The following is a 26,121-nucleotide window of genomic DNA, read 5'->3' as shown; positions in this document are numbered from 1 at the left end:
AAAAAGCTGATTGGCTGACATGATAAACTGATTAATATTTGGGGATATGAACAGTGATTAATCGTCCTGAAATACAAATTTCAAAAGGCTTCTCTTTTTGTTATGAGTATCTTTTTATTTATTTATGTTTTAATCCTCACCTGAGGATATGTTTTTATTGATTTTTAGAGAGGAAGGGAGAGAGAAACATCGATGTGAGTGAGAAATATCCATTGGTTGCCTCCCGTACGTGCCCTTACTGGGGATCGAACCCACAACCTGGGTATGTGCCCTGACCAGGAATCAAACCCACAAGCTTTTGGTGTATGGGATGTGATGCTCCAACCAACTGAGCCACCCGGCCAGGGTTGTATTAGCTATTATTAAAAGTATTTATACTTTTAGTTACAGTTTTTTCTAACTATAATCTTAAACAATGTTTAAAAAACATATTGTACTTATGATACGCATACAAAAACATCTACATATCTTAAGTGTACAGTTAAAATTTTTACAAACTAAACATACCCATTTAATAAACACCCAGATTTTTAAAAAACTGAACATTAACACTGTTTTTTAAATTAATTTTTCTTAACTCTAAGAGAAAAAAAGTAATGTTCTGTTCTGGGTATTGGTGGTATGGCATGTAACTTTAAAAGTGATATGCTCAGCCCTGGCCAGTGCAGCTCAGTTGATTTAACGTTGTCCCATGAACTGAGAGGTCGGGTTCGATTCCTGGTCAGGGCACATACCTGGGTTTCAGGGTTCATCCCCGTAGGGAGCGTGCAGGAGGCAGCCAATCGATGTTTCTCTATTGCTGTTTCTCTCTCTCTACCTCTCCCTTCCTCTCTCTCTAAAACCAATAAAAACATTTAAAAAAAAAAAGTGATATGCCCACCTTAATATTTCCTGAGACTTTTATTAATTTTTTTAATCCTCACTTGAGGATATTTTTTCCATTACTTTTCAGAGAGAGTGGAAGGGGAGGGGAGAGGAACATCAATGTGAGAGAGACACACCAATTGGTTGCCTCCCGCACTGGCCCCAACCAGGGCTGGGGATTGAGCCTGCCACTGAGGTACGGGCCCTTGGCCAGAATCGAACCCGAGACCCATCAGTCCACTGGCTGATGCTCTAACCGCTAAGCCAAACCAGCTAGGGCTTTCCTGGGACTTTTAATACCACTTGTGGTAAGCAAAACAATAGCTCCCCAAAGATGTCTACATCCTAATCCTCAGAACCTGTGCGTATGTTTCCTTCAATAGCGTAAGAGACTTTCCAGATGTGATTAAATTAGGATTTTGAGATGGGAAGATTATTCCGAACTACCTGAGTGGACCCAGTGTAATTATGAGGGTCCTTTTAAGTGAACAAGGGAGGTAGGGGAGTCAGAGAAGGAGATGTAGCAAGAAAAGCAGGTCAGAGGGGCCACAAGTCAAGGAATGTGGGTATCCTCTAAGAACTGGAAAAGGCAAGGAAACAGATTCTCCCCTGCAGCCTAAGAAAGGCAGACCTACTGTTTTTTTCTTTTTTTTTTTTTAAAAAGATATATTTGGCATAACATTATATTTATTTCAGGTGTACAGCATAATGAGTCAATATATGTATACAGGGTGGGGCAAAAGTAGGTTTACAGCTCTTTGTGTGGAAAATAATACATTAACAATAATACAAGAACAAACAGTTGTGTGTACTCACAACTGTAAACCTACTTTTGCCTCGCCCTGTATATTGCTAAAAGATCATCACAATAGGTCTAGTTAATCTCCATCACCACATATAGTTGCAGTTTTTGTGTGCATGGTACCTACACTGCTACCTTGATTTTAGCCCCGTGAAACCCATGTCAGACTCCTAAGTCCCAGAACCACAGATAAGACAGTTGTGTTGTTTCAAGCCGCTAAGTTTGTTACAGCAACAATAGGAAACTTATACATCATCTATAGTCCTGCAAATCTGTGTTCAGATTCATATATTTTATTGCCGGTTTAGCTGCTTCATTTGGCCATCTCATAGGTATTGCAAACATGACATATTCCAAATCAAAACCGCTTGCCCTGGTTCGGCCCAGCGGCTAGAGCGTCGGCCTTCAGACTCCTTATGTTTGTTATGCCTCCTTCCAAAGACTGCCATCATGCTATTTTTAATTTTTTATTTTTTCCATCATTCTTGATCCAATCCACTGTCCACACAGCAGTCAAAGTGAAATTTGAAAAAGAAATCCGATGGCACTTCCTTGCACCAAATCCCTTCGTGTTTGTCCTTTTGTGCCTGATGTGACCTTTTAGTGGCTCCAAGCTGGCTGCAGGAGAGCTAACGGGTAATAATTCTCATGCAGATGAGAGCTTCATCATTAATCGGAAAATGAAGTGCAAAAGTTTTGGCTTTTAAAAAATATATCTTTATTGATTTCAGAGAGAGGAAAGGCGAGGGAAAGAGGGAGAAACATCAATGATGAGAGTCACTGATCGGCTGCCTCCTGCGCGCCCCCGACTGGGGATCGAGCCCGCAACCCGGGCCTGTGCCCTGACCGGGAACCGAACCCCGATCGCCTGGATCCTGGGTCGATGCTCAACCGCTGAGCCACGCCCGGCCGGGCTGAAGTGCAAAAGTTTGACTGCATATGATATTCACCTTATGTATGAAGAGTTGTTAAACTGTTTAGTTTCATCTGTGGCGAATTATTTAATGGCTGTAAAAAAAAAATGTTTTGTTACCACCAACTCAGAGCTTGTCAGTAGGGAGTGAGGAATGTGAACGATCGATAGTCTTCATCAGCGGCTGCGTGAGGGCTTTGCCTCCCCTGCTGCCCTCGCCGGCTGGGCGCGGCCCGGGCGCAGCTCGCCCTCGGGACCCGCTCGGGTTTGCCCCGAGCCTGCCCGCGCCAGGGTTCCGCGGAGGGCCGGCTGCACCAGTGTTGTGTTGGCCACGGCCTGTGAGGTGACCGAGGGAGCGGAAGGCCAGAACAACTACCCCGTGGGAGGGCTCGGACCTCCACGCGTCCGCGAGGCCGGCGAGGGACAACCGGGGCTGGTAGCACCGACGGTGCCACGACCGCGGAAGACCTCAGTCCCCCCCGGCCTCCTGCAGAAACCATTACGGGGGGTGGGGCTTAGGAGGGCACAGCCAATCACGAGGTTCTCCTCACGTGACGTAAGGGCGCGCTCGCCGATTCGTGCTCGGGTGGGTGTGCAAGGGTGCGCGCGCGGGGCCCGGGCGGCGAGTCATCGCCCCGGGGGCCCCGGGGCGGAAGCCGAGGGGGCGGGCACTGCCTCAGGCTCTCGCCCTCGAGGCGTGGCGGCGGCGTAGCGGCGGCGGCGCGGGAGTGAGCCGCGGACCGGAGACGAGACTGGTGAGAGCCCCGCGTCCGCCGGGGACGCGGGAGGCCGGCTCGCAGGGAACATCCTCCCGGCCTCTAGGGCCTCTTCCTCCGGCGCCCAGCCCGCGGCTTTGCACCGCATCGCGCCCCCCCCTGCCCACACCCGACCCGGGCCTCGCCCTGTCGTCCGCGGGCTTACACGCCAGGGCCCCTCTTTAGTTCGGTTATAGGCCCCGCCTGGTGGCGGGTGAAGCGGGCAGGTTCAGTGCGGCCCCGGGCTAGTAACCGGCGAGGTGTGTGTGTGCGTGTGTGTGTGTGGGGGGGGGGGCGGTTAGAGGGGGGCCGGCGTGCCTCTAACCCTGGGAAATGCTATCCAGCGAAGATAATGTCCTGTTAACGCAGGTGTGCCAGAGAGGGCGGAGAGCTGCGTGGCAGGCAAGTTGCCCAGGTTATAAAGGTTAAACTAAGAGATGATTTCGAAGGTCTGCGCCCAACCCTGAGTAGTCTTACCTGGGCTTCCTTGGAAGCGTGATATGCTTCCTTGGAAGTTTTATTTAGCACTCACACCCCATCCTGAGCACACGTGTAAAATTGTTACAGCATAAAAAGCATTCTTTGCTCCTCTGATAGAGAGGAGGGTGGGGTACAGCTTAGCATTGTAGATAACTGGTTAACCCAACTGTAGAAGCTCTGGAAGAAGCCAAACCGAATTATAGCTCAGGAATAGGGTTCTGAATTTCAGACCACTTTCATATAGCCTCTTCCTTTTTATTTCTGTGAGTCTCATCCTCTCTGCACTGAGAGAAGAGTGATATGCCGTAGTGACCCTCAAAGGACGCCTGAAACCAGCAGATAGTACCAAACCCTATATACAGTGTTTTTTCCTATGTATACATACCTGTGATGACGTTAATACCTTTTCCATTTAACTAAGCACTTAGGCACTATGGCTTTAACTTGCAATTTGAGGTGTGACAGCAAAACTAGCACTTTTTTTCTCTTCCCTTCTTCACAATTTCACCCATACATTTGTTCATACTGTAGATCTTAGCAACCTCAGCATATGATTCTTTTTCTTAATTGAGTTGCGACCTTTCATGTTTTCACTTAAAGGAAGCACTTTACGGCTTCTCTTTGGAATATCTGAACTGCCAGCATCACTACGCTTACCCTTTGGGACCATTATTAAGTAAAGTAAGGGTTACTTGAACACCAGCAGTGTGGTACTGTAACTATAAACCTGATAACTGAGACTGCTACTAAGTGACTAAGGTCTGGAGCGTATATATCTTGGATACAACACTGAACAAAGGGATGAGTCACACTGGGACGGAATGGGATGGGGTGAGTTTTCATCACCCTACTGAGAACAGCGTGAAATTTAAAACTTAAGGAATGTTTATTTCTGGAATTTTTCCATTTAATAGTCTCAGACCCTGGGTAACTGAAACCTCGAAGAGTGAAACCTCAGATAAGTTGGTGTGTGTGTGGGGGCTACAGTATCCTGTTCTCTTGGATACTCATTCATGGATGTTTATGAAATAAACAGACACAAGGCAGATGCTGGGTGTGGGCAATGTCCTGAGTGCTGAGTTTATTTATTTATTGATTGATTCATTGATTTGACAGAGAGAGCAACATCGATTTGTTATTCCACGTATTTATGCATTTATTGGTTGATCCTTGTATGTGCCCTGTCCGGGGATCGAACCTGCAACCTTAGCTCTGACCAACTGAACTGTCCAGCCAGGGCCTATTATTTTCTTTTTAAGATTTAATTTCCTTCCTTAAAGAAGTTTTGGCCTAAGTAACTTAGTATTTTTCATAGTTTATTTATATAGCTAGTTTACTCTCAGTTTTGGTAGAATACCTTTGAGTTTCCTGGAAAATACTAAGCATTTTAGTGTTGCCAGATGGAAAGTTTACTGTTCTTTTAAAGTAAATGCAAATTGATCAACCATGAATGATTTGCTTTGCCTCACCCAGCAAATTAAATATCATCAACAATTTATTCAGCTTAAATTTAGTGAGTGGGAAAAGGATTATGTATAAAAACACCTAAGACAGCCAGTTTTAGAAAAATGTTTTTGTCTCTTTAATTATGAGGTAGTGCTTGGATCTTATGAATACAGCAGTATTGTTTTCTTATAATGTTGATGAGATGCCATAGGTCAGTGATTTTCAACTGGTGTGTTTCAAGAATTTTTAAAACGGGCAGTACCTGAATGAATCAAAATTATACCTATTTTTTTTTGTCAGTTTGGCAAAAAATATATTTTTTAGTGTGCCACAAAATTTTAGTTTATGTGTGCCGTGAGATGAAAAAAGGTTGAAAATTGCTGGCCTATAGTAAAATTGGTTTTGTTTCACTTAGTCATAAAACCTATTGACGACATTAAGTAAGGACTTACAGTACAACTCTTGACAGAATGCTTATTTCATTATCTTATAAATGCTTTCCATTGGGTAGGATTAGCTTTTACTGAGATTGTAAATTCAGAATGGGCCCAGTGATGGGCAATTTGTGTGATCTTGGAAGTTCTAGCCTAAGAGAGATGAGATGCCAATGACAGAGGGCTACTGACAGGATTTCCACTGAATTTCAGAGTTTGTTTACCCTGACCTAAAGGGCAGCTCCCTTTTTATTGGCATCCTTACTCAAGCTTTTCTGGATCCCTGAGTCCAAATTCTAAACACTGATACATGCCCTGAAAGATAAACATTGAGATCAATCCATGAAGTGAAATTTTATGTTGATATAAAGAAGTTTACAATGCTCCATAAAACATACCTCTTATCCCTTGCCCCTGATTTTTACTTTGTGAATGGAGAGTATAGAATGGTGGGGGGCCAGGAAGGTGGAAGAGCTGAGCAACAGTGCATACCTGTATGTTAGGGCCACAGTGCTCAGGAACACGGCACCAAGAGGGTGGGTGAGGAGGAATGAGGTGTATGTGCAAGTCCTCCAGAGGCGGGGATACTTAGGCTGAGTTCGGAGGCATGAGGAAGAGTTCAGTCAGAGGGAAAGGAAGTTTAGGTAGAGGTACTGGCAGCCAGAAGAGCACAGATATGGAGGCCCACTGGCTTTGAAACAGAGTAGAGGTTATTGTAGTTAGGGGAGAAATGGATGGAAGGATGCGCTAGGTCCAAATCAGGAATTTGGGCTTTATCCAGAGGTGATGTATCCTGTTTAGCATGATAATCAGATTTATGAACTTTGGAAAGAACACTCAGAAAGTTTGTGGGAGGCAGGGCAAAGCTAGAGACAGGCAAATTACTTTGACAGCTGTTACCATAGTTCAGACCTAGGATGAGGGATTGGGCTAGTGGCTGTCCTGGTGGGGATGGAGAGGAGACAGATTAGAAAGATATTCAGGAGGTGGAATTGATAGGGCTTTAGGAGGCCCAGAGTGAGGAGCAGAGGTGACAAGGATGTCAAGGCATTTGGATGAATAGAAGTTTGTAACAGAACAAGGAAGGAGAAACAGGTTTAGAGAAGAAAATGAGTTCTGTTTGGAATAGCGACTTAGGTGCCTGTGGGATGGGAAATTCTGGTAGGCATTGGGAGTGGTCAAGTTTGTAATCACTGACAATAGGTGCCAAGGAGGCTGTAAAGGTAGGTTGTTGTTTTCTGTTCTATTGTTTCTTAATCTTTGCCTTACTCATCTCTCTCTCCCTCAGCACTAATCACAGTGTTTTGTAATATAGGGAGTGTATGGTGTGAGGGTGAATAGGTATCATCCCCTATAAGATGGGATCCTGAATCTTGGGGAAGTAATTTCCCCTCTCAAGACCTGTGTTTTCCTTTTGGTTAGTGAGAGTTGAACTAGGTCAGTATCTCAAAGTTTTGCAACAGTCTGGTATGTTGGGATCAATTGTGAATTATGGCAAGTAATTTTTAACTAATAAAGAGCTGATGTTTGCTGGCCTTTTAAATGAGATTTGATTTATGCCACTCTTTTTAAATTGCATTCCAGTATATTTTCTTTTTCTTTTTTAAAAAATCCTTACCTGAGGACGTGCTTACAGAGAGGAGGGGAGAAAGAGAAACATCGATTGGTTGCTTTCCATAAGCTCCCCGACTGGGGCTCAAGCCTGCAACCCAGGTATGTGCTCTGCCAGGGAATCAAACCCACAACCTTCCAGTGCACAGGGTGACGCTCAACCACCTGAGCCACTCCTGCCCAGCCGAATGGTTTCCAGTATATTTTCTTAAGTGTGAGAAAAAGGGGTGGAGTTATAGTTAGTCACCTGGAATTTCATAACTCTGGATGTGCCAGTGGCTGTATCACACAGAAGTGCTGTGGGAAAAAGGTGAAGAATCACTATGCTAAGTGGTGGATAAGCAGTTACAATTGTAAAATTCTGTTTATATCTAGGACCTGTCATTCTGATCATAAATAATTTTTATTTTTGCAACTTTAGGAGCTCTATTTTAAGGACCTTTTAAAAAGAAAAAATCAAGTCATGGAGAAGAATGGGAATAACCGGAAGCTTCGGGTTTGTGTTGCTACCTGCAACCGCGCTGATTATTCTAAGCTCGCTCCAATCATGTTTGGCATTAAAACAGAACCTGAGTTCTTTGACCTTGATGTGGTGGTGCTTGGCTCTCACCTTATAGATGACTATGGGTAAGAGGAAAGCATTTTCTTATGATATTCTTCATTGCAACATGGTGTACTGGAGAGAGCTTGGACCTAGGCACCATGAGGACCTAGCTTCAAATCCCAGTTCTACCACTTAGTTTTTATGTGGCCTTGGAGAAGTTGCTAGCATCTCCGAGCCCCAGATTCCTCAGTTATAAAATGGAGTGAAGACTTGTGTTGGAGGTTATCGTGAAGAATGGAGATAGTGATATAGAGGGTGCATCACAATGATGCTGCTTGATAGGTGCTTGGTAAGTGATAGCTATTAATATTATTATTATTTGTTACTACATTTAGGAGAAATGGCACTTATATATTATGTGATATAATAATGTGATTCCATGTAATCTGTTGTGTAATAGTAATTCTACATTAAAACTGGTAATATAGATCAACAGCATATAAAGTAGTAGATATGGAACAAGATTTTAAAAATTTAATTGATTTACAAGGCAAAATAGAATGTTATATTACCATTATCATTTATATTTATTTGATATTTATTTTGATGACATTAGGCTTGTTATCGATCATTCAAAATATGAAAAATAAAAGTTGAGAAATCTTTGAGAGAGCAGAATATATAAACCAAAGATGAACATTCATCTTGTTATATGTAATAAAGTAGCATTAGTGCACCCTTGTGGCATGAAAATGTTAATGCAACCTCCAAAGACGGTCAGAAATACAATATTAAATATGAATGAAGTTTGTGTTAAAGTAAAATTGTTTTTTTCAGACTGTTCTTTAAAAACAAGATAATAACAACAGCAAAAACAAATAAGTAAAAACTTGCCTCCAAGAACCAATTTAGCAATTTACACTAAGGACTTAGAGTACAGTAGAGAAGAAATGTATGGACAACTCAAAATTCCATAGCTTTTAAAAATGTGAAATGAATTCTGCCTGAGAAAACACACGGGTTTTCCTACCTACACAGGACAAAGACAGGACGAAATAGAAGAGAAATGTTAGCCAGAGCCTGAAGTGAAAGTCTAAGTGGGTTCTTTTCTGTGAGAAAAGTTTGACCAAAGACTAGTGGGAGAGAGGCCTTAAGGAAACTGTGGAGTCCCAGCGAATTTAATGCTGTAAAACTTACATTTTCACTCCAATCCAAATTATGCTGCATTAATAGTAACTTACAAGGAAAATTCAAGTGATACTTTCCATCATTCAGAAATTTATATTATTGTGATATGTCAGGTGTCCTGGTTCCCTACTAGTTTTTTTAAATGAGCTGTGCTTTTGTGACATTTTTTCCCTATTAAGCAGCATATTTCTTTGAAAAAATTTATAAATATAAAAAAATGAAAAAGCCATGACCAGTGTAAATTTTGGTCTCTTTTTCCTAATAAAAAATAAAATTCTCCTTCAGATAGTTCTCCCTCCAGATACTCACTGAGAGGGGCACAAATGAAATTTTCAAGATGCTGTACAGTTATGTCTTAATCTGGGTAGTGGCTACAGGGTATGTAGGTAGAAAAATTAATCAAGTGATCCATGCATTTATGGCCTGTGCTTTTAATTTTTTGTAAGTTATACTTCAGTTTATTTAATAAAATTTCATAAAGTATTTCTCCCTTCAGAGTTGATTTTAGATTGTTCTCATGTTTTTGTGGCTCTATATTTAAGAACATGCTGTCACATCTTTATTTCTCTCTTGTTTTAGAAATACCTACCGCATGATTGAACAAGATGACTTTGATATTAACACAAGACTGCACACGATTGTTAGAGGGGAAGATGAGGCAGCCATGGTCGAGTCAGTAGGCCTGGCCCTAGTGAAGCTACCAGATGTCCTTAATCGCCTGAAGCCCGATATCATGATTGTTCATGGAGACAGGTTTGATGCCCTGGCACTGGCAACATCTGCTGCCTTGATGAACATCCGAATCCTTCACATTGAAGGTGGGGAGGTCAGTGGGACCATAGATGATTCTATCAGACATGCCATAACAAAACTGGCTCATTATCATGTGTGCTGCACCCGAAGTGCTGAGCAACACCTGATATCCATGTGTGAGGACCATGATCGCATCCTTTTGGCAGGTTGCCCTTCCTATGACAAACTGCTCTGTGCCAAGAACAAAGACTACATGAGCATCATTCGCATGTGGTTAGGTATGTGTCAGACTTTATTCAGTCTTAATGGTTGTGCTTGTCAGTGTAGGGTATGTTTCAGTGCTTTCAGAAACTGTCATGGCTAGAATATTCCATTAGCAATCAGAAAGCTAAGGTTTTAGTTCATAGATCTTGCCCTATGGTATGACTTCACCTCTCTGAGTCTCACCTTTTCTGTAAAAGAAGCTTAATGGATTGAATCTATGATACATTTATACAATGGAATGCTTTTAATCCATTAGATATAATGTGATGGGTGAATATTTAGTTACTGGGATAGATCCTGACATAGCAAAAAGTGGGAGGAAAGCAAGCTACAAAATTTATATGTAACATGATTCCATTTTTATGAAAACAGTAACATAATGGGAAGTTTAAGGAAGTATGTACACCAAGTCATTTATAATATTTATTTCTAGTTAGTAGAATTATGAGTGTTTTTATTTTTGTTTTCCTTTACTTTGGTTTTTAGTACAATGAAAAATTTGTTATTTTTAATTTTAATATCTTTCTTACATGATTGTTGGAATACTCAGATGAGATACTGAATGTTGAAAGCAGTAAGCCATAAGTACTTATTAAAAGAGATTATGGTGATTATTAATAAAAGCAAAAGTCATAGTTGTACCATTACAGTTTGTTATCTCTGTAAATAGATAAGGTCTGAACTCTTCAATGTTCAATGATCTAGCCTCCCAGAAATTACCTTTTGCTAATTAGAGGCAAAGAAAATAGGTTTACAAACAGAATTTCACTTGGTTAATTTATAATGAGAGTACTAGCTACAGAACAAACCAGGTTTAATCATCTGTTTAGGTATTTAGGACTCTCCTTTTTAAAGAGGTAGATCTATTGAATAATGAAGTTAATGAATAATAGGTGATTGTATATTCAGTGATTGTGTATCTTTTAACTATGTTTTTTTAATTGATTATAGAGAGAGGAAGGGAGAGGGATAGAGAGAAACATTGATGAGAGAGACATCTATCGGCTGCCTCCTGCACACCCCCTGCTGGGGATCAAGCCTGAAACCCAGGCATGTGCCCTGACTGGGACTTAAACTGGGGACCTCTTGGTTCATGGGTCTGCACTCAACCACTGAGACACACCGGCTGGGCGATTGCTTATATTTTAAATCAGATCACATTAAAACGGGCTTTCTTTAATCCATTCTATATATTTCTTATTCTTGGACAGATTTGTAGTTATTAAGGAACCTGTCCAGCTAATGCTGGTGGAACAAACTTGTCTCTTTAGTCTCTTCTTTTTGTGTGCTTCTAAGTAAACATTCTGTCATTCTGTTCTAATTATACTGTTAGCTCTATATGTATTCTGAAAAACTGGATTTTGGAAAAACTTGTAATGAATAGAAAATAATCCTTATAAAGCAGAATGTAGCAAGCTTGCACTTGTAGGGCTTAAGGTTCTATTTGGAACCACTTGAGCAGTTTCTTTATGAAAAGAAAGATGACAAAATAGCAAAAACTAGATTAAAAAACGAGGAGTGAGGGTGGGAACAAGACAGTGAGCCCAAGCCACCTACCCCTAGCAGTGATACATTGCGCCAAGTCTGTACCTGCTGCTTCTGATGTTTATCACCCTACTTACAGGAAAAAGTGTTGGGCGGGCCACTGAGAACATGCAACTTTTTAACCAGAACATTACTAAATAACAGTCCTAATAAAAATATTAGCAAAGTTAAAAAGACATTTTAAATTCCCAATATTGAAAGAAACGCCACAGTAAGTATAGAACTTGAACACAAAACAAAATGATGGTACCTTAATGGGAAGGGTCATGTGGAAGTGCAGAAGCTGCTGAGTTCTGGAGATAAAGGCAGAGTGAGGATGTTAGAAATTGTGCATTGAGAAGCTTTGCACAAAATGTATTGTTGCCAGAGATTGGTAGCTCCAGCTCATTTACTGTGTTTTCTTTTTTACTACTTTTTGCTCTTTTGCCATCCTTCTTTTCTAAAGAAACTGGCTTCATATAGTCTTAAATTACAAAGTATAATCCTGCTGCATTCTGCATTATATAGTTATTTTCTATATAGTGCAGATGTTTTTTAATCACACTTGAGAAGATAAATGAGAAGAGGAAAGCTCTCGTGGGGTTAACTGCCAGAATTTTTCTTCCTCTTCATCTTCCACTTGCTCCTTAGCAATAAGTTATATAGAATGAGCCTTTGCATGGGACTGCAGGAGCTCTATAACATCCTCGCTCTCAAAGAAAAATTGCCACCAAAAAACCAACAGCCAACAAACCCCACAAAGATCACAGACACTTGCCCTGAAAGTGTTCTCAAGACAGAGTACATGGGCACACTGAACCAAGAGAAAGAATGTGGGGTGAAGGGGCCATCTGACAGGTGCTGTATTTCTCCACAGCCTGTTGTGTACATTTACATTACGGTTCTTTGTATCCAGCCATGGGGAATCATGTATGAATAACAACTACGACATTAAAGGTTGACATTATTCCTCTATTTACCAGTCACAGATGAGCTAATTCACATTATAGAAACGTGCATTGTAGTGGGAACAACTTATACCATGTATTTTATTTCTTTTATTCGCTATTTCTCTCCCCATAGTTTCTAATAGCCCTGATCTATATCTAGTGAATTACCTAAACTTATGTTGATCTCATCTTTCTAGACTTTTGTTTCTGATAGATTCTCTCAGGACTTTAAGTCTTTGCACAAAAATTTAATAATTAAATCCCCCAAACCCCAGTTTAGAACATAATATAGGACCAATAATCTTTTAAATATAATTTAGGAACCTATTATCTTTTCAATCAAATACTACTGAAGATTCTTAGTAAAAATTCTGTTACCATTAAATCATAAAAAATAGCCTGGACGGTGTTGTTGAGTGGTTGAACATCGACCTATGAATCAAGAGGTCACTGGTTTGATTCCTGGTCAGGGCACATGCTTGGGTTTTGGGCTCTATCCCCAGGAGGGGGTGTGCAGGAGGCAGCCAATCGATGTTTCTGTCATCGATGTTTCTATCTCTCTATCCATCTCCTTTCCTCTCTCTGAAAATAAATAAAAACCTATTTAAAAATAAAGAAAAATTATAAATCATAAAAAATAACTGCTACTGTTAGAATTTGGAAATTAATGATAAAGTGCATTATAAAATTTATCATTAAAATTAATACCACAAAGAAATATATTCTCATTAAAAACAAGAGAGTGGAGCTCATTTTAGTTTTATGGGAAAATATAGGCCCTGTTGATAAAAGTTCTGTGTTCTTTGGCGTAAGCACTGTCCATCTGAACCATTTATAAGTGAAGCCTTTCTAGTCCTTTGAACTGAGTTAGAAATACTTGTCATTTGATGAACCTGGTGGGCGATGGTATGGGGAAGCTCCTGTGTATTATATGAAATATATTTAATGCTCATTCAATCTCTAATTGCCCTGATTTGCAACATATTATTATTCATTGATATTGCTGATAATTCATGAGAAACACTGGTTAGAAATTGGGAAGATTCACATTTTTCTAATGCTTTGAAATATTTTGTATTTGAAACAATGAATTCTAGTGTCTTCTATTTAAAGTTATATATTTTGTTTGTGGTAGCAAGCACCTTTGTAAAGTGTTTTTTGCCAAATCCTTGGATTTGTTGCTATAAGTTCTTATCATTTGAACCTAATTTGGATGGCCTGGTTAAAATGTAACAGGCTGTTTTTTCCTTAGCATTTTTAAATGCACAGACTTTGGGGTTTGCCTTTTGGAACTTGGTTCTCCCCCCTTTGAGATTCTTGACTAATGAAGCAATGTGGTTTGATTTTTCTTTAAACAGGTGATGATGTAAAACCTAAAGACTACATTGTTGCTCTACAGCACCCCGTGACCACTGACATTAAGCATTCCATTAAAATGTTTGAGTTAACATTGGATGCACTTATCTCATTTAACAAGCGGACCCTAGTTCTGTTTCCAAATATTGATGCAGGTAATTGGACTTAAAAATGAAAGCATGCCACCTCCCTTTCCAGTTACATGTTTCTGTTATGTCTTCTTTTTACCACCCTTGCTATCTTGCTCATTTTGTAGTGAAGGCTGCTCTATTCTGAAATTTGTTCCAGTTTTCAAAGGATCACCAGTTTTGCTGCTGTTTAAAGTTTCTAGATGAGTTGAAGCAGAGAGCTGACTGGACAACTAGTTTAGATAGTCATCACTCATGAGAAAGATCAACAATTAAAATGACTATTTCCCTAATAACTATTATGAGTTTTTATGGGGAGATTTCTTTAAGTAGGGCTGTACTTGCCAATGAAAATTGTTTGTCTCATAAACCATGTAACAACTGGTTCTTCTCATTTTCACAGGGAGCAAAGAGATGGTTCGAGTGATGCGGAAGAAGGGCATTGAGCATCATCCTAATTTCCGTGCAGTTAAACATGTTCCATTTGACCAGTTTATACAGTTGGTTGCCCATGCCGGTTGTATGATCGGGAACAGCAGTTGTGGGGTACGAGAGGTTGGAGCTTTTGGAACACCTGTGATCAACCTAGGAACACGTCAGATTGGAAGAGAAACAGGTATCTACCTTATATTTCAACCGACTAGGCTTAATACATATGTGAATTATTACAAGGTATGCATGATAAAAACATACATTTTTATCAATGTGAATGAAGTTAATGACCAATTGTACCCTAAAATCTATAAATAGCACACAGTGATTACCAAATTTTTTTAGGGCTCTACTTGTATTTTTATTGTCTTTGTAATATCAGTTAAAGCTAAGAGTTTCTTAGTTAATTGTGGTTTTTGATGACTGTATTTAAAAGAGAATGTAGTTTAATGTGTTAGCAGTATATGAATGCTAGTGTTTCATTTTCTAGGCCTAGTAGAATCTCTTTAGTCAGTACTTTAGAGCATGGCAGTTCTCTAAGTAAGATGCCTCCTTAATAACTAAAGTATGATTATTATTAATGAATTTGCTAACTGAGTTTATCCTATTATTAACATTAGTCTGAGTTCTAATACTGTCTACATGCAAATATATTTCTATAGCTAATGGAAAAATGTATGTAGTTCATAGAAAAAGAACTGGACTGGAATCAAGGACATCAGCCCCAGCTCTGTCTCGGAGTCATCACAGTTGCAGCCCTGACTTTGTGTTATCTTTAGCCCTTCTTCCCTTCCATTCCCAAAGTATTATCTTGCTCTCTACTTCACAGAGAAAATGGAAGCCATCAGATGAAAATTTTTACTCTATTTACTGCTCCATGTTGGTCAGAAACTACATGGAAGAAAGTGACTGCCTGAACAGCTGCTGGCTGGCTGGCTGACTGACCAGCCTGGCCTGGCCAGCTGATTGAACACCTGGCTAAGGAGATAGGAGGCTGGGCAGACTAAAGAGTGGACATGCTAGATGACTGACTAGATGAGTGACAAGTGGATTCTAGATGAACCCACCTTATTTATTTCAAGAAACATACAAAAACTTAATTTTCTTTGGGAATGAAGGACCCTAGTGCCCTGAAGTATTCGATATATGGAAATCATGCTGAGAGTGCTTTAAAAGGTATACAGTAGAAAAGTTTATGTCTCTCTAGAAGAAGACTTATTTGAAGTCCTCTGAGTTTCAGGGATAATTATGAGGAAAACACACGGCTAATTTCTTTATCCTTTGGATATTCCTACTTCTGAATTATTGTACTGTGTCACTGGATTTACCTAGGGGAGAATGTCCTTCATGTCCGGGATGCTGACACCCAAGACAAAATATTGCAAGCGCTACACCTTCAGTTTGGTAAACAGTACCCTTGGTGAGTACATACCCCCTTTTTTTTTAAAGTGATCTAAAAGAGGAGCTGCTTTGGGTATCATTTCTAAGCTGTGATCACTGTTTAATCATCCTAACAGGGTTCTCGTTCTCCGTCCCTCAGGGTCCCTGGCTGGGTGAGACAGGGCTTGCTAATATACCCCCGGTGCCTCTACCAAGGGCTCTGATGGAGACTAACTTTTTTATTTGTCTCAGTTAATTAACATAGCTAGGAAATACTTCTTTAGCTTACTTTGAATTTCCATAAGAATTACAAAGTAATATGATTTTTTTTTTTTAAAGGAGATCTTTTTTTTTAAAAAAATATATCTTTATTGATTTCAGAGAGAGGAAAGGAGAGGGACAGACAGAGATAGAAACATCAATGATGAGAGAGTCATTGATCGAGCCCACAACCCGGGCATGTGCCCTGACCGGGAATCGAACCCTGATCGCCTGGATCCTAGGTCGATGCTCAACCGCTGAGCCACGCCCAGCCGGGCTGACTGATTTTCTTTAAAAATAGTCTAGTTCACCCTGAAGGCACAAGTAAAAGGGGGGGGAAAAAAAAAGGGCATAGTTCAGCATTTTAATTTAGACCACCCTTTCTATTCAAAATGAGATTTTCCTGTATTTGAATATTTTTTTTCCTGAAAATAACTCCCCCCCTTAATGTAAAGATAAAAACTAAAATAAATAGAATGAATAAATAAATAAATAAGTAAATACTTCATTTTCTCAAAATATGTTATATTCTGAAACTGGCTTAACAAAGAATTTTTCTTTGATAATTTAGACATTTTTTAAATGGTATCTCAGGCTGGAAGCAGTTCTATTTCAGCAGTGGAATTCGACATTGCATTGGTGACATGAAGCTGCTTTCTTCCTATGTTGCTGAAGAGATCCAGATGTTATTTTAAAAGGAAGAAGTACAAACTATTTAGTACTTCAAGTCTGAGATTCTGTAAATACTATGTCCTCAATATCTTTAGCATGTATGAGAGAAGCATTTAAATGGACTTTTTGGATATTGCAGTTCAAAGATATATGGGGATGGAAATGCTGTTCCAAGGATTTTGAAGTTTCTCAAATCTATTGATCTTCAAGAGCCACTGCAAAAGAAATTCTGCTTTCCTCCTGTGAAGGACAATATCTCTCAAGACATTGACCATATTCTTGAGACTCTGAGTGCCTTGGCTGTTGATCTCGGTGGGACGAACCTCCGAGTTGCAATAGTCAGCATGAAGGTAAAAGAACTCCTAAGGTCTTAACTTTATATCTCATATGAGTAACTGATTTTTAAAAAGTGTGGTTGGAACGTAAAACTAGAAACATCATGAAAGCTTGTAATCACATGGCCACAGTATTGACTTTTTGGATCCATTACAATGTTTGTCAGTATTTTACTAATCATTAACATTTCAAAAAAGTAAAAATTCTCAGGGAAGCCAAGTTAGGAGACTTGAGTTGACAACGGGAGACCCCTTAGGACCCAGGGAGGGCTTTTGCCACCCAGGAGACCTGAAATTCTGTACTTGGTTAACAGCTTGGATTATGGAGTATGTTGATTACTTACTACCCAGGGAGGGTATCTGCACATGTGAGGGCAATTGCATCTCCTCTAGAACATGATTTTGGTTGAGTACAGCATACCTTCGATCCCTGAACCAAACCATCACCACAGTGTTGATAGAGGTTGAGAGAGCCTTTATAAAAGCACCAAGTTGTCCATGTTAAAATGATCTCTAGTGATTTACCAAGGAAGAAAAATCTTTATAAAGATGATAAAGTTTCGGGAGTTCGTTAGAAATAGCAAAGATTTTAAACACAAAGTTGGTTAGGTCAATAAAGAAAAGCAAAACAAAATATGATTTTCTCAAGAGAAGCCAAACTCCTCCTTTATTAATACTCTTTACAAAGTATTAATAGGAGGGTATTTTCTTAACGTTAACATGATATATTCCATATTGGTGGCATTATTACTGTAATCAAGAGGAAAAGAAGGATGTTTTCTACAACATTATTGAACGTAATTCTGGAAGTTATGAAGGGAGTAAGGCATGGTACAAAAGCAAATATGGAGACTGTGGACAGGGTGAAACAAAAAACGTTACAGGCAATGTGAGTAAACCAACAAGCTTATAGAATTAATAAGACAACTGAGTAAAATGGGTGGATATCATGATAAATATATAAATGTCAGTCTTATATGAAGTTATAAGCAACGATTTTAGTTTTTTTTAGGTGAGTGTTTGCCAACCCTGACTGCACAATAGCATTATCTGGAACCTTTAAAAAATATACAGATACCTGGCTCCTGCCCCAGACTAATTAAATTGGAATCTCTGAGGGTGGAGGCCAGGCATCAGTATTTGTTCAAAGCTGCCCAGGTGATCCTGATGCACAGTGAAGGCTGAGAACCACAACTTTGGATTTAACTGCAATCATTAAGGGCAGTTTCAACCTTCGTAATGTATAAAAATCCATTAATAGCAGAAGAATGGAAAAAGAGATCCTATTTAGAACACAAAGAAAACTTCTAAGAATAATCCACTATGTGATCTACATAAAGAAAATTATAAAACTTTACTGTAAAATGTAAAGGCTTGAGAAATATCTTGGATGGGAAAGCTGAGTATTTTTTAAACGTCAGCACTTTCCAAACTGAATTACACATTTAACATAATTCTAGTCAACATTTCAATGAAATTTTTAAAAGTTTAACAGCATTATTTTGAAATTTACTTAAATAATGCCCAAGTAAGAAGAACAAAGAACAAATTTAAAAACAGGAATAAGTAGGAGGGACTGTCCCTGATTGGTATTAAAACATCATAAGACAGTAATTTAAACATCATGGTACAATATCATTATTGGCTTCAGCTATGGGAGGGTACTTAGGATATTTACTTAGTTGCCTTGGGATTTAAGCAAGGAAAATTTGAAAGAGTAAAATACGACCTTTTAACGAAGATTCAGATTAGCCAACATTGACCTTATGCTTAAGAGAGGGGCCCATCTGGTTGGCTCTGGAGTTGGAGTTGTCATTGCTTCACCAGCCATATGCCAGAATGGCTTCCCAGGAAACAACTTGGGTATTTCCTAGGGCTGGCCAAGCCAGACGGTGGCTCCCGTCTGAAGCATCATCAAAATCTGTAGTACTGTCCTATGGCAGTGTCTGATAAAACATGAAAAAGGCCAAGAGATTCACTGTGTATACTCCTTAGCTAAGACCAATGAGACAGTGTTTTTCTTTTTTCTTTTAGGGTGAAATAGTAAAGAAGTATACTCAGTTCAATCCTAAAACCTATGAAGAGAGGATTAATTTAATCCTACAGATGTGTGTAGAAGCTGCAGCAGAAGCTGTAAAACTGAACTGCAGAATTTTGGGAGTAGGTAAGATTGTGAATTACATATCCAAGAAATGTTCATTTTAATGTACAAAATTTACTGAATCCTGCTGCAGGACTGAACGTCAAGTTACTACCTCTAGATGGCTCCCAGTCCTGTCTGTGGGCCCCAAGCAAGGGGTCAACAAGCATGGGAGAAGCACTGATAGCACTGCATATTTGGGATCTACAGATTTAGCTCAGTACTGTTTGTCATTTCCTTGTAGTCCTTAGTAATGTTTCTTAGGATATGTTGGGTGAATTAACTTGTGTTCCAAGCCCAGAAAGTTGGCACACTGTTCTAAGATTGCTAATTGGAATTATCTTCCTTGTGTTTGTGGTGGAGCTCAGGTATTTCCACAGGTGGCCGTGTAAATCCTCGGGAAGGAATTGTGCTTCATTCAACCAAACTGATTCAAGAATGGAACTCTGTGGACCTCAGGACCCCCCTTTCTGACACTTTGCATCTGCCCGTGTGGGTAGACAATGATGGCAACTGTGCCGCCATGGCAGAAAGGAAATTTGGCCAAGGAAAGGGCCTGGAAAACTTTGTGACATTTATCACAGGCACAGGTAAGAGGAGTAGGAGACAGTTGCTTCAGGAGCTAGGGTGTGTACTGGGGCACACCTTTAACACTCAGCCAGGCAGTTTACAACTCTGCGTTAGCCTGCTTGAGTAGAGCCTGAAGGTGAGCCACGCAGGCGAGTTGAGGGTATGCTCAGGTCTCTTCTGCGCGTGTATGAGGCCTTCTGAAATTTCAGGAGCTTGTCAGAGCTATTCAAAACCCTTACTCCCCAAACTTCTCATCCCCCAGCTTTTCCCCCCAGTCTTTTTGGTTAGTATAGTTTGCCCCCACTGTTACCCATTTCCCAAAGCAGCAGAGACTAATAAGTATATTTTGCCTTCAGATGTTTTTGACAAACTCCCCTTGGGTAGCCCCCTGAGGCCTGGAAGAGTTCTGAGGTAGGTGAGATAAAGGCAAGCCCTTTGAGCTGGTCAAAACAAACTACCACAATTCTTTAAGAATTAGTTTAGCTTTCTCCGGTATTGCCATCTGTACTGGGAACGTGCGCGCGAGAGAGAGAGAGAGAGAGAGAGAGAGAGAGAGATATGGGACCACAAAATGCCAGAAAGCTCTTACTAATAATGTTTTATTCTTGATTAAGCATTCCCCCCTGGTTGTTGCAAACTTTTGGTGACTTTCCAGAGTTCCAAAAAAGTTGATTTTGATAGTTTTTGCCAGTTTAGTCATGGCTTTAGTAGAGGGATGGACTTTTGGAGTTCCCTACTCTGCCATTTTTGCTCATGTCTCAATTTGTTTTTTAAATGAAACAGCCTCAACTAGTACGTGGTCTAGCCAGCATTTGGTCCTAAATATACCTAACTTCAACACTTGTGTGCTCTTAAACTCAACATTACACTACCTCCCCTTTACGCTCATATACTTCTCTTAGTCTTGCATACAGTTTTAGCAAGCTTGGCTATCACTTCCTAGCACAGGGCAGTTAATAAGCTGCAAATAAGAGGGGTGGGGGTTGAAGAGTAGGTGCCACAAGAAGTAATAGATGGTGGGAAAACTATAAAGCAGAGCCCGCTACAGCAGAGTGTCCTTTACTCCTTAGTAACTCCTAAGCTCCACAAGATAGTCATTGATATTCATAATTACTGTGTAGATTTTTAGACATGATGGTATTAGGAGGCAGAATCGTATTTCACATTCTGTTTAAGAAAGCAGGAGGTATTTGGTACCTTAGAAAGATTGTCTGCCAACAAAACAGGGCCTGAGACAAGGATTTAGGTGTGGGTATTTTATTTTCGCAGTGATTCTGAGAAGCAAGAGCGAGGGAGTGGGCAGGTGTAGAACAGAGTAGGAGGAGAGCCATTAGAGGATACATGATCACAGTTGCCTTGAGAAAAAGTGGGGGCTGAAATCTACCAGAACCTTCCCCAAAGCCTGCAGAATACCATTTAGAATTGTCCACTTGGATCTGCTGGCTCCTGTCTTGCCTTGGTTGAAGGTTGCCTCTGGGCACTGTGCTTACATGGCTAAGCTTTTTAGTGTTGGAGAAAGCCTTGGTGAGAACAATGGGCAGTGTGTACTTGAGGTAGTCTGCTATCATCACAAGGTGAGACTGAGCTTGCACGGAACTGCCTGCTACAGCTGTGGTTGAAATCATGGTGAGCCAAGCAGATACAACACAGGGTATCAGAGGATCTGCTAAAATTATTTCCATCCAAGATGCTTCCAAATAAAGTTTTGGTACTTAGTTTCAGCTACTAGGAAGGTAGGTATTACATAGAACGTCACATTCTAAAGCTTTTCTTGACAGATGAGGCATTGCCATATCCATTTTGTTTCAAATGAAGAGCCACCTCAATGATTGCTATCTCTCACTGTAGGAATTGGTGGGGGAATCATCCATCAGCATGAATTGATCCATGGAAGCTCCTTCTGTGCTGCAGAACTTGGCCACCTTGTTGTGTCTCTAGATGGGCCTGATTGCTCCTGTGGAAGCCATGGATGTATTGAAGCATATGCCTCTGGAATGGCCTTGCAGAGAGAAGCAAAAAAGCTACATGATGGTTGGTTTCTTTCTCCTGAGGGATTAAATAGCTAAATGGTAGAAAAGTACTTCCAAGTAGATATTCCAAGAGAGCACTGAAGTCAGAGCTCTTAACCTTTTCCCTTCCTAGAAGAAAAGTGGGGCTCTCTCACGCTGAAGCTCCAAAGTCTGCTTGATTCTGACCCCTATTAACACTTCATTCCAGTGGTGGAGATAGACAGGGGTCCTGAGCTCCAGGAGAGTGGGGAAAGATTTCTTTCAGTTTTGTTTTCTCAGCCCCTAGCACAGGGAGGTATTTAATACACATTTTAATGAAGAATTAAATGGAGGAACATATTACTGTTTTTGAACTCAAAAGGTCTATTTGAACTAAAACTATTTCTGGACGTGTTATAAAAGTCAGAATGGTTTCCAGCCTAATGGGAGAGGGAGTCATTTAATATCATAATATAGTGTTCTCAAGCGCAGTAAGAGTGATGGCCAAGAAATGTAGTACATATAAGGACACCAGTGTTCCCTCCCACCCTCTTCACACAGCGAAGGGAGCGTTAGGGTGCTGTCCTGGGAGGTGGAGTCAGAGGGCAAATAGCACTAGCAAGGCAAGTTTGGATGAGCAAGAGAACATTTCCAAGCTTGGGAAACAGTGGTATTGATGCATAAACGGCCAGAGTATCATGTAGTAAGATGTAAGCCAGAACCACTGAAAAAATTTAGGGGAAAGAAACATATGAATTTTAGATTTTTCCCACGTGGGGGCTTGCTGCCCACCGGCATGGTTGTAGTCTTGGCCTCCCCACAGGGCTGCCAATAATGACTGCTGCTCCTTACCTCTGCTCAAACAGAAGACCTGCTCTTGGTGGAAGGGATGTCAGTGCCCAAAGATGAAGCTGTGGGTGCACTCCATCTCATCCAAGCTGCAAAACTTGGCAACGTGAAAGCCCAGAGCATCTTGAGAACAGGTGAGTGTTGGCTCCCGGCGGCTCTGCCACAGTGGACAGGCCCTCAGACTGCCTGGGGCTTCCCTAGATGCCCAGCCTCCCTCAGGACTGGTGCTCTGCAGGGTTTATTCAGAGGTATTTTTCCTGCTTAGAGAGAAAAAGGGAATTGCCTTCAAGGTATTTGGCAGCATTGCCTTTTGGTTTTTTAATCCTCACCCAAGGATATTTTTCCATTGCTTTTCAGTGGGGGGGGGGGGGGGGGGGGGGAGACACATCAGTAGGAGAGAGACATGGATTGGTTGCCTCTCTCTTGCACCCTGACCAGGGCAGGGATCAAGCCTGCAACCCAGGTACGTGCCTTTGGCGGAATCAAACCCAGGACCCTTCAGTCCGAGGGCTGGCGCTCTAACCACGGAGCAAAGCCAGCTAGGGTGTCATTGTCTTTTTAAATAGGTTTATTTGGGTTTAGTTTTACAACTGTGAAGAAACAACTTTTTCATTTTATAGGAAAGTTAGAGAAATATGAGAGTAAGGAAAAGTGTCACTGAGCTTTACTGTTCAGAGAGATCAACTATTAACATTTCCTTCTAGTATTTCTATATTTTTTTAGTTGAGATAGTAAAGTACAGTACATACAATTATATACCCAGCTTTTTTCATTTCAAAGTATCCCATGATGATTTTCTCATAGTAAGAGTAAATCATGAACAGCTTTAAAAGTATTGCCTCTGGTACTTTTTATTACATAGTATGAATGTTCCTGGCTGCTGGCTCTTTTCCACCTTCCTCTTGGGCATTTTTAGTTTGGCTCTCTTCCTGAAACTTATTTTTTGTTTTTCTGTAGCTGGAACGGCTTTGGGTCTTGGGGTTGTGAACATCCTCCACACTATGAATCCTTCCCTTGTGATCCTCTCTGGAATCCTAGCCAGTCACTATATCCACATTGTCAAAGACGTCATCCGCCAGCAAGCCTTGTCCTCGGTTCAGGACGTGGACGTGGTGGTTTCGGATTTGGTGGATCCTGCCCTGCTCGGTGCTGCCAGCATGGTTCTGGACTACACCACACGCAGGATCTACTAGGCTTCCCAGGAGTGGACACGGACCGAGACTCTCAGGTTGTCTCTTAGATGTGCATTTCTTAAAAAGCAAATTTGGTATTTAAATTTGGTATTTGGCAGGTGACTTTGCAGAGTAATTTGTGCTTTTAGTCTCCTCTTCCAAAGTTACCATTCCCAACCCCCATTTTTGTAGATGCTGCTCTTTCTGGGGTCATTTCAGCTCAAATGTTATAAATACCACTCAGTTTTCTGTGCCAAAAGGAGCTACAATAGCCTTAGGCCTCTGCTTACTAGATGTACCACTCAGACCTGTAGGCCTTGCTTTTGAATGCGACCTTGACACTGGAGTTTGGATTATAATCCTTCCTCCTCTGACCCTAAACTTAGATGGCAGAAAGGGATCTAGTCAGGAAATAGAAGTCTCACCATGAACTTCTTTTAAAAAACAGCTTTATTGAGGTATTTTTTTTTAAGTGCCCAGTTTGATAAGCTTCAGTGTATGCATGCACTTGTGAAACCATTACCACAATCATATTGGACATACCTGTCACCCCCAAAAGGTACTTATTATTACTGTCACAGAACCTTGAGCAACTTTAGACCAGGGATTTGAATTACAGTGGCCTTAGTGACCTTGTCCTTATCTTCTTAAGGACAGCTGAGAAGCCACTAGGACTTACAGCCTCTGAAAGGAGATTAACCATCCCAAAAGGATTTTTGCTTTTGACAAGCTGACACTTCTCCCTTCAGTAGCTGTTCATACTACATTGAATATGGCCCTGGAGTGTCTATTAAGGCAGTGTTTGTGTCAGACCTGGAGCCCACATCTGTGAATTTGGATTCCAGCTAAATAAGATTCCATTCTTTCACTGCTGTCAAGATACAAAGGCCATGGTTCTTGGTGTCAGTTACAACCTGGAAGAAAAACTAATAGCCACCACTTATTAAGTGCCTACTGTATGCCAGGCTCTGAACTAGGTATGCCTCAAAAATACAGTATTCTAAATTCTTGCAGCCTGTTACATAGGTGTTTTAATTCCCATTTTATAGAACCCCAAACTTAGTGTTTAAACATATCTAAAGTTATGTGGCAAGTCTTAGAGGCAGGGTTTGATCCCAGATCCCTCAGTGCATTTTCTGCTAAGCCATACCACCTCTCATATCAAAAAAATTTAAAATGTGAATATATTCTATTTACTGCAGGCTACCAAAAGCTTTATTTAATAAGAATATCTCAGTAATAATGACTTATCCTTGGCATTATCTGTAAGCAGTGAGTTTAATCAAATATTCCTAATGCTGTGTAAATTTTGGCAGCACAGTATTTGGACTAGTGATAGGTTTTATAGGTATTTTTAGATGATCTAAAAAAGCATATGCATGTTTTTCAGGTTGTTTTATTGCTTTAGGAGAACCTCAAGGTTTCTATAGTATATTGTTTCAGTATTAGCATATAAAATAAAGCGAAGGAATTAATATTACATTTGTTCTCCTTCCTGGTGGGTTAATGTGAAAAAATAAGTCGATTAATTCTTAGAACTCTACCAGCCCTGAAATAATCTCCAGGTCCTGGTTGTTGTTGAAGCATTCCTGGTGATTCTTGGGAGGGGAGTAGTCTGCTCGCCATCAGTGTCTGGGGCAAGATGGTATACTGTGAAGGGGCATCAGTTGTTCCTTGGTGATGTATGTAACCGCTCTATACATCAAACAATTGCATTGCTACCCAAATATATGAAGGATGGTATTGAATCTAAAACCAAATCTTAGTTTTTACTAAATTCAGGTTAATAATCACGTCTTAATTTATTTTACTGTAAATATTTTTGTTACTGAGCCAAATTCTAAAGAAAAAATAAATATATTTCTTTGTGGAAATCCTAGCACTTTTATTGTTTTCTTAAATTAACTCACTAGCTAAAAGCATTTCCCTTCCCAAAAGAAATTTATTTTGTTGCATTGCTTACTTTCTGAAGGTCATGTAACTTCTTTAAGGCATCTCATATGGATTTCTTAACCAGAAGAAAAATTACTTTGATAATGGAAAACATTATGATGTAACATTTTAAAAATATATTGTGAAATGAGCACAGTAAATCTAGTTAATATATCTATTAGTATAATAGAATTATCTTCTTGTGATGAGAACTTTTAAGATCTACTCTGAGCACCTTTCAAATGTGCAATAGTTACTAACTATAGTCACCATGCTGTATATTTCATCCTCATGAATTACTTATTTTATAACTGGAAATTTGTAACTTTTGACTCTCTTCACTCATTTCACTTACCATCTACTCCCCCACCCCTGGCA

At 40.3% G+C, this 26,121-nt stretch overlaps 1 protein-coding gene across 3 annotated transcripts; it reads left to right on the top strand.

Moving 5' to 3' along the window:
- Positions 1 to 3,263: 3,263 nt before the first annotated feature.
- GNE (glucosamine (UDP-N-acetyl)-2-epimerase/N-acetylmannosamine kinase) lies at positions 3,264 to 25,685 on the top strand. 3 transcript variants are annotated; one of them, XM_087822769.1, is made up of 13 exons: positions 3,264 to 3,334; positions 7,727 to 7,932; positions 9,617 to 9,855; positions 9,997 to 10,068; positions 13,887 to 14,039; positions 14,416 to 14,628; positions 15,777 to 15,864; positions 16,897 to 17,107; positions 19,127 to 19,256; positions 19,601 to 19,822; positions 21,651 to 21,833; positions 22,657 to 22,773; positions 23,597 to 25,685. In XM_087822769.1, the coding sequence occupies exons 2-13, from the start codon at positions 7,769 to 7,771 to the stop codon at positions 23,830 to 23,832; spliced, it is 2,028 nt and encodes a 675-aa protein (XP_087678895.1). In that variant the 5' UTR covers positions 3,264 to 3,334; positions 7,727 to 7,768; the 3' UTR covers positions 23,833 to 25,685. The 3 variants fall into 3 exon arrangements, with proteins under 3 accessions (XP_087678895.1, XP_087678894.1, XP_016078331.1); XM_087822768.1 differs by having other exon boundaries at positions 9,617 to 10,068; XM_016222845.2 differs by lacking the exon at positions 3,264 to 3,334 and adding an exon at positions 6,782 to 7,407 and having other exon boundaries at positions 9,617 to 10,068.
- Positions 25,686 to 26,121: the final 436 nt, after the last annotated feature.

The sequence above is a fragment of the Miniopterus natalensis genome, chromosome 12, assembly GCF_054644295.1.
Source record: "Miniopterus natalensis isolate mMinNat1 chromosome 12, mMinNat1.hap1, whole genome shotgun sequence".
Lineage (NCBI taxonomy): Eukaryota > Metazoa > Chordata > Mammalia > Chiroptera > Miniopteridae > Miniopterus > Miniopterus natalensis.
The sequence above is the reverse complement of the archived record's forward strand: the minus strand, read 5'-3'. Positions and strand labels throughout refer to the sequence as shown.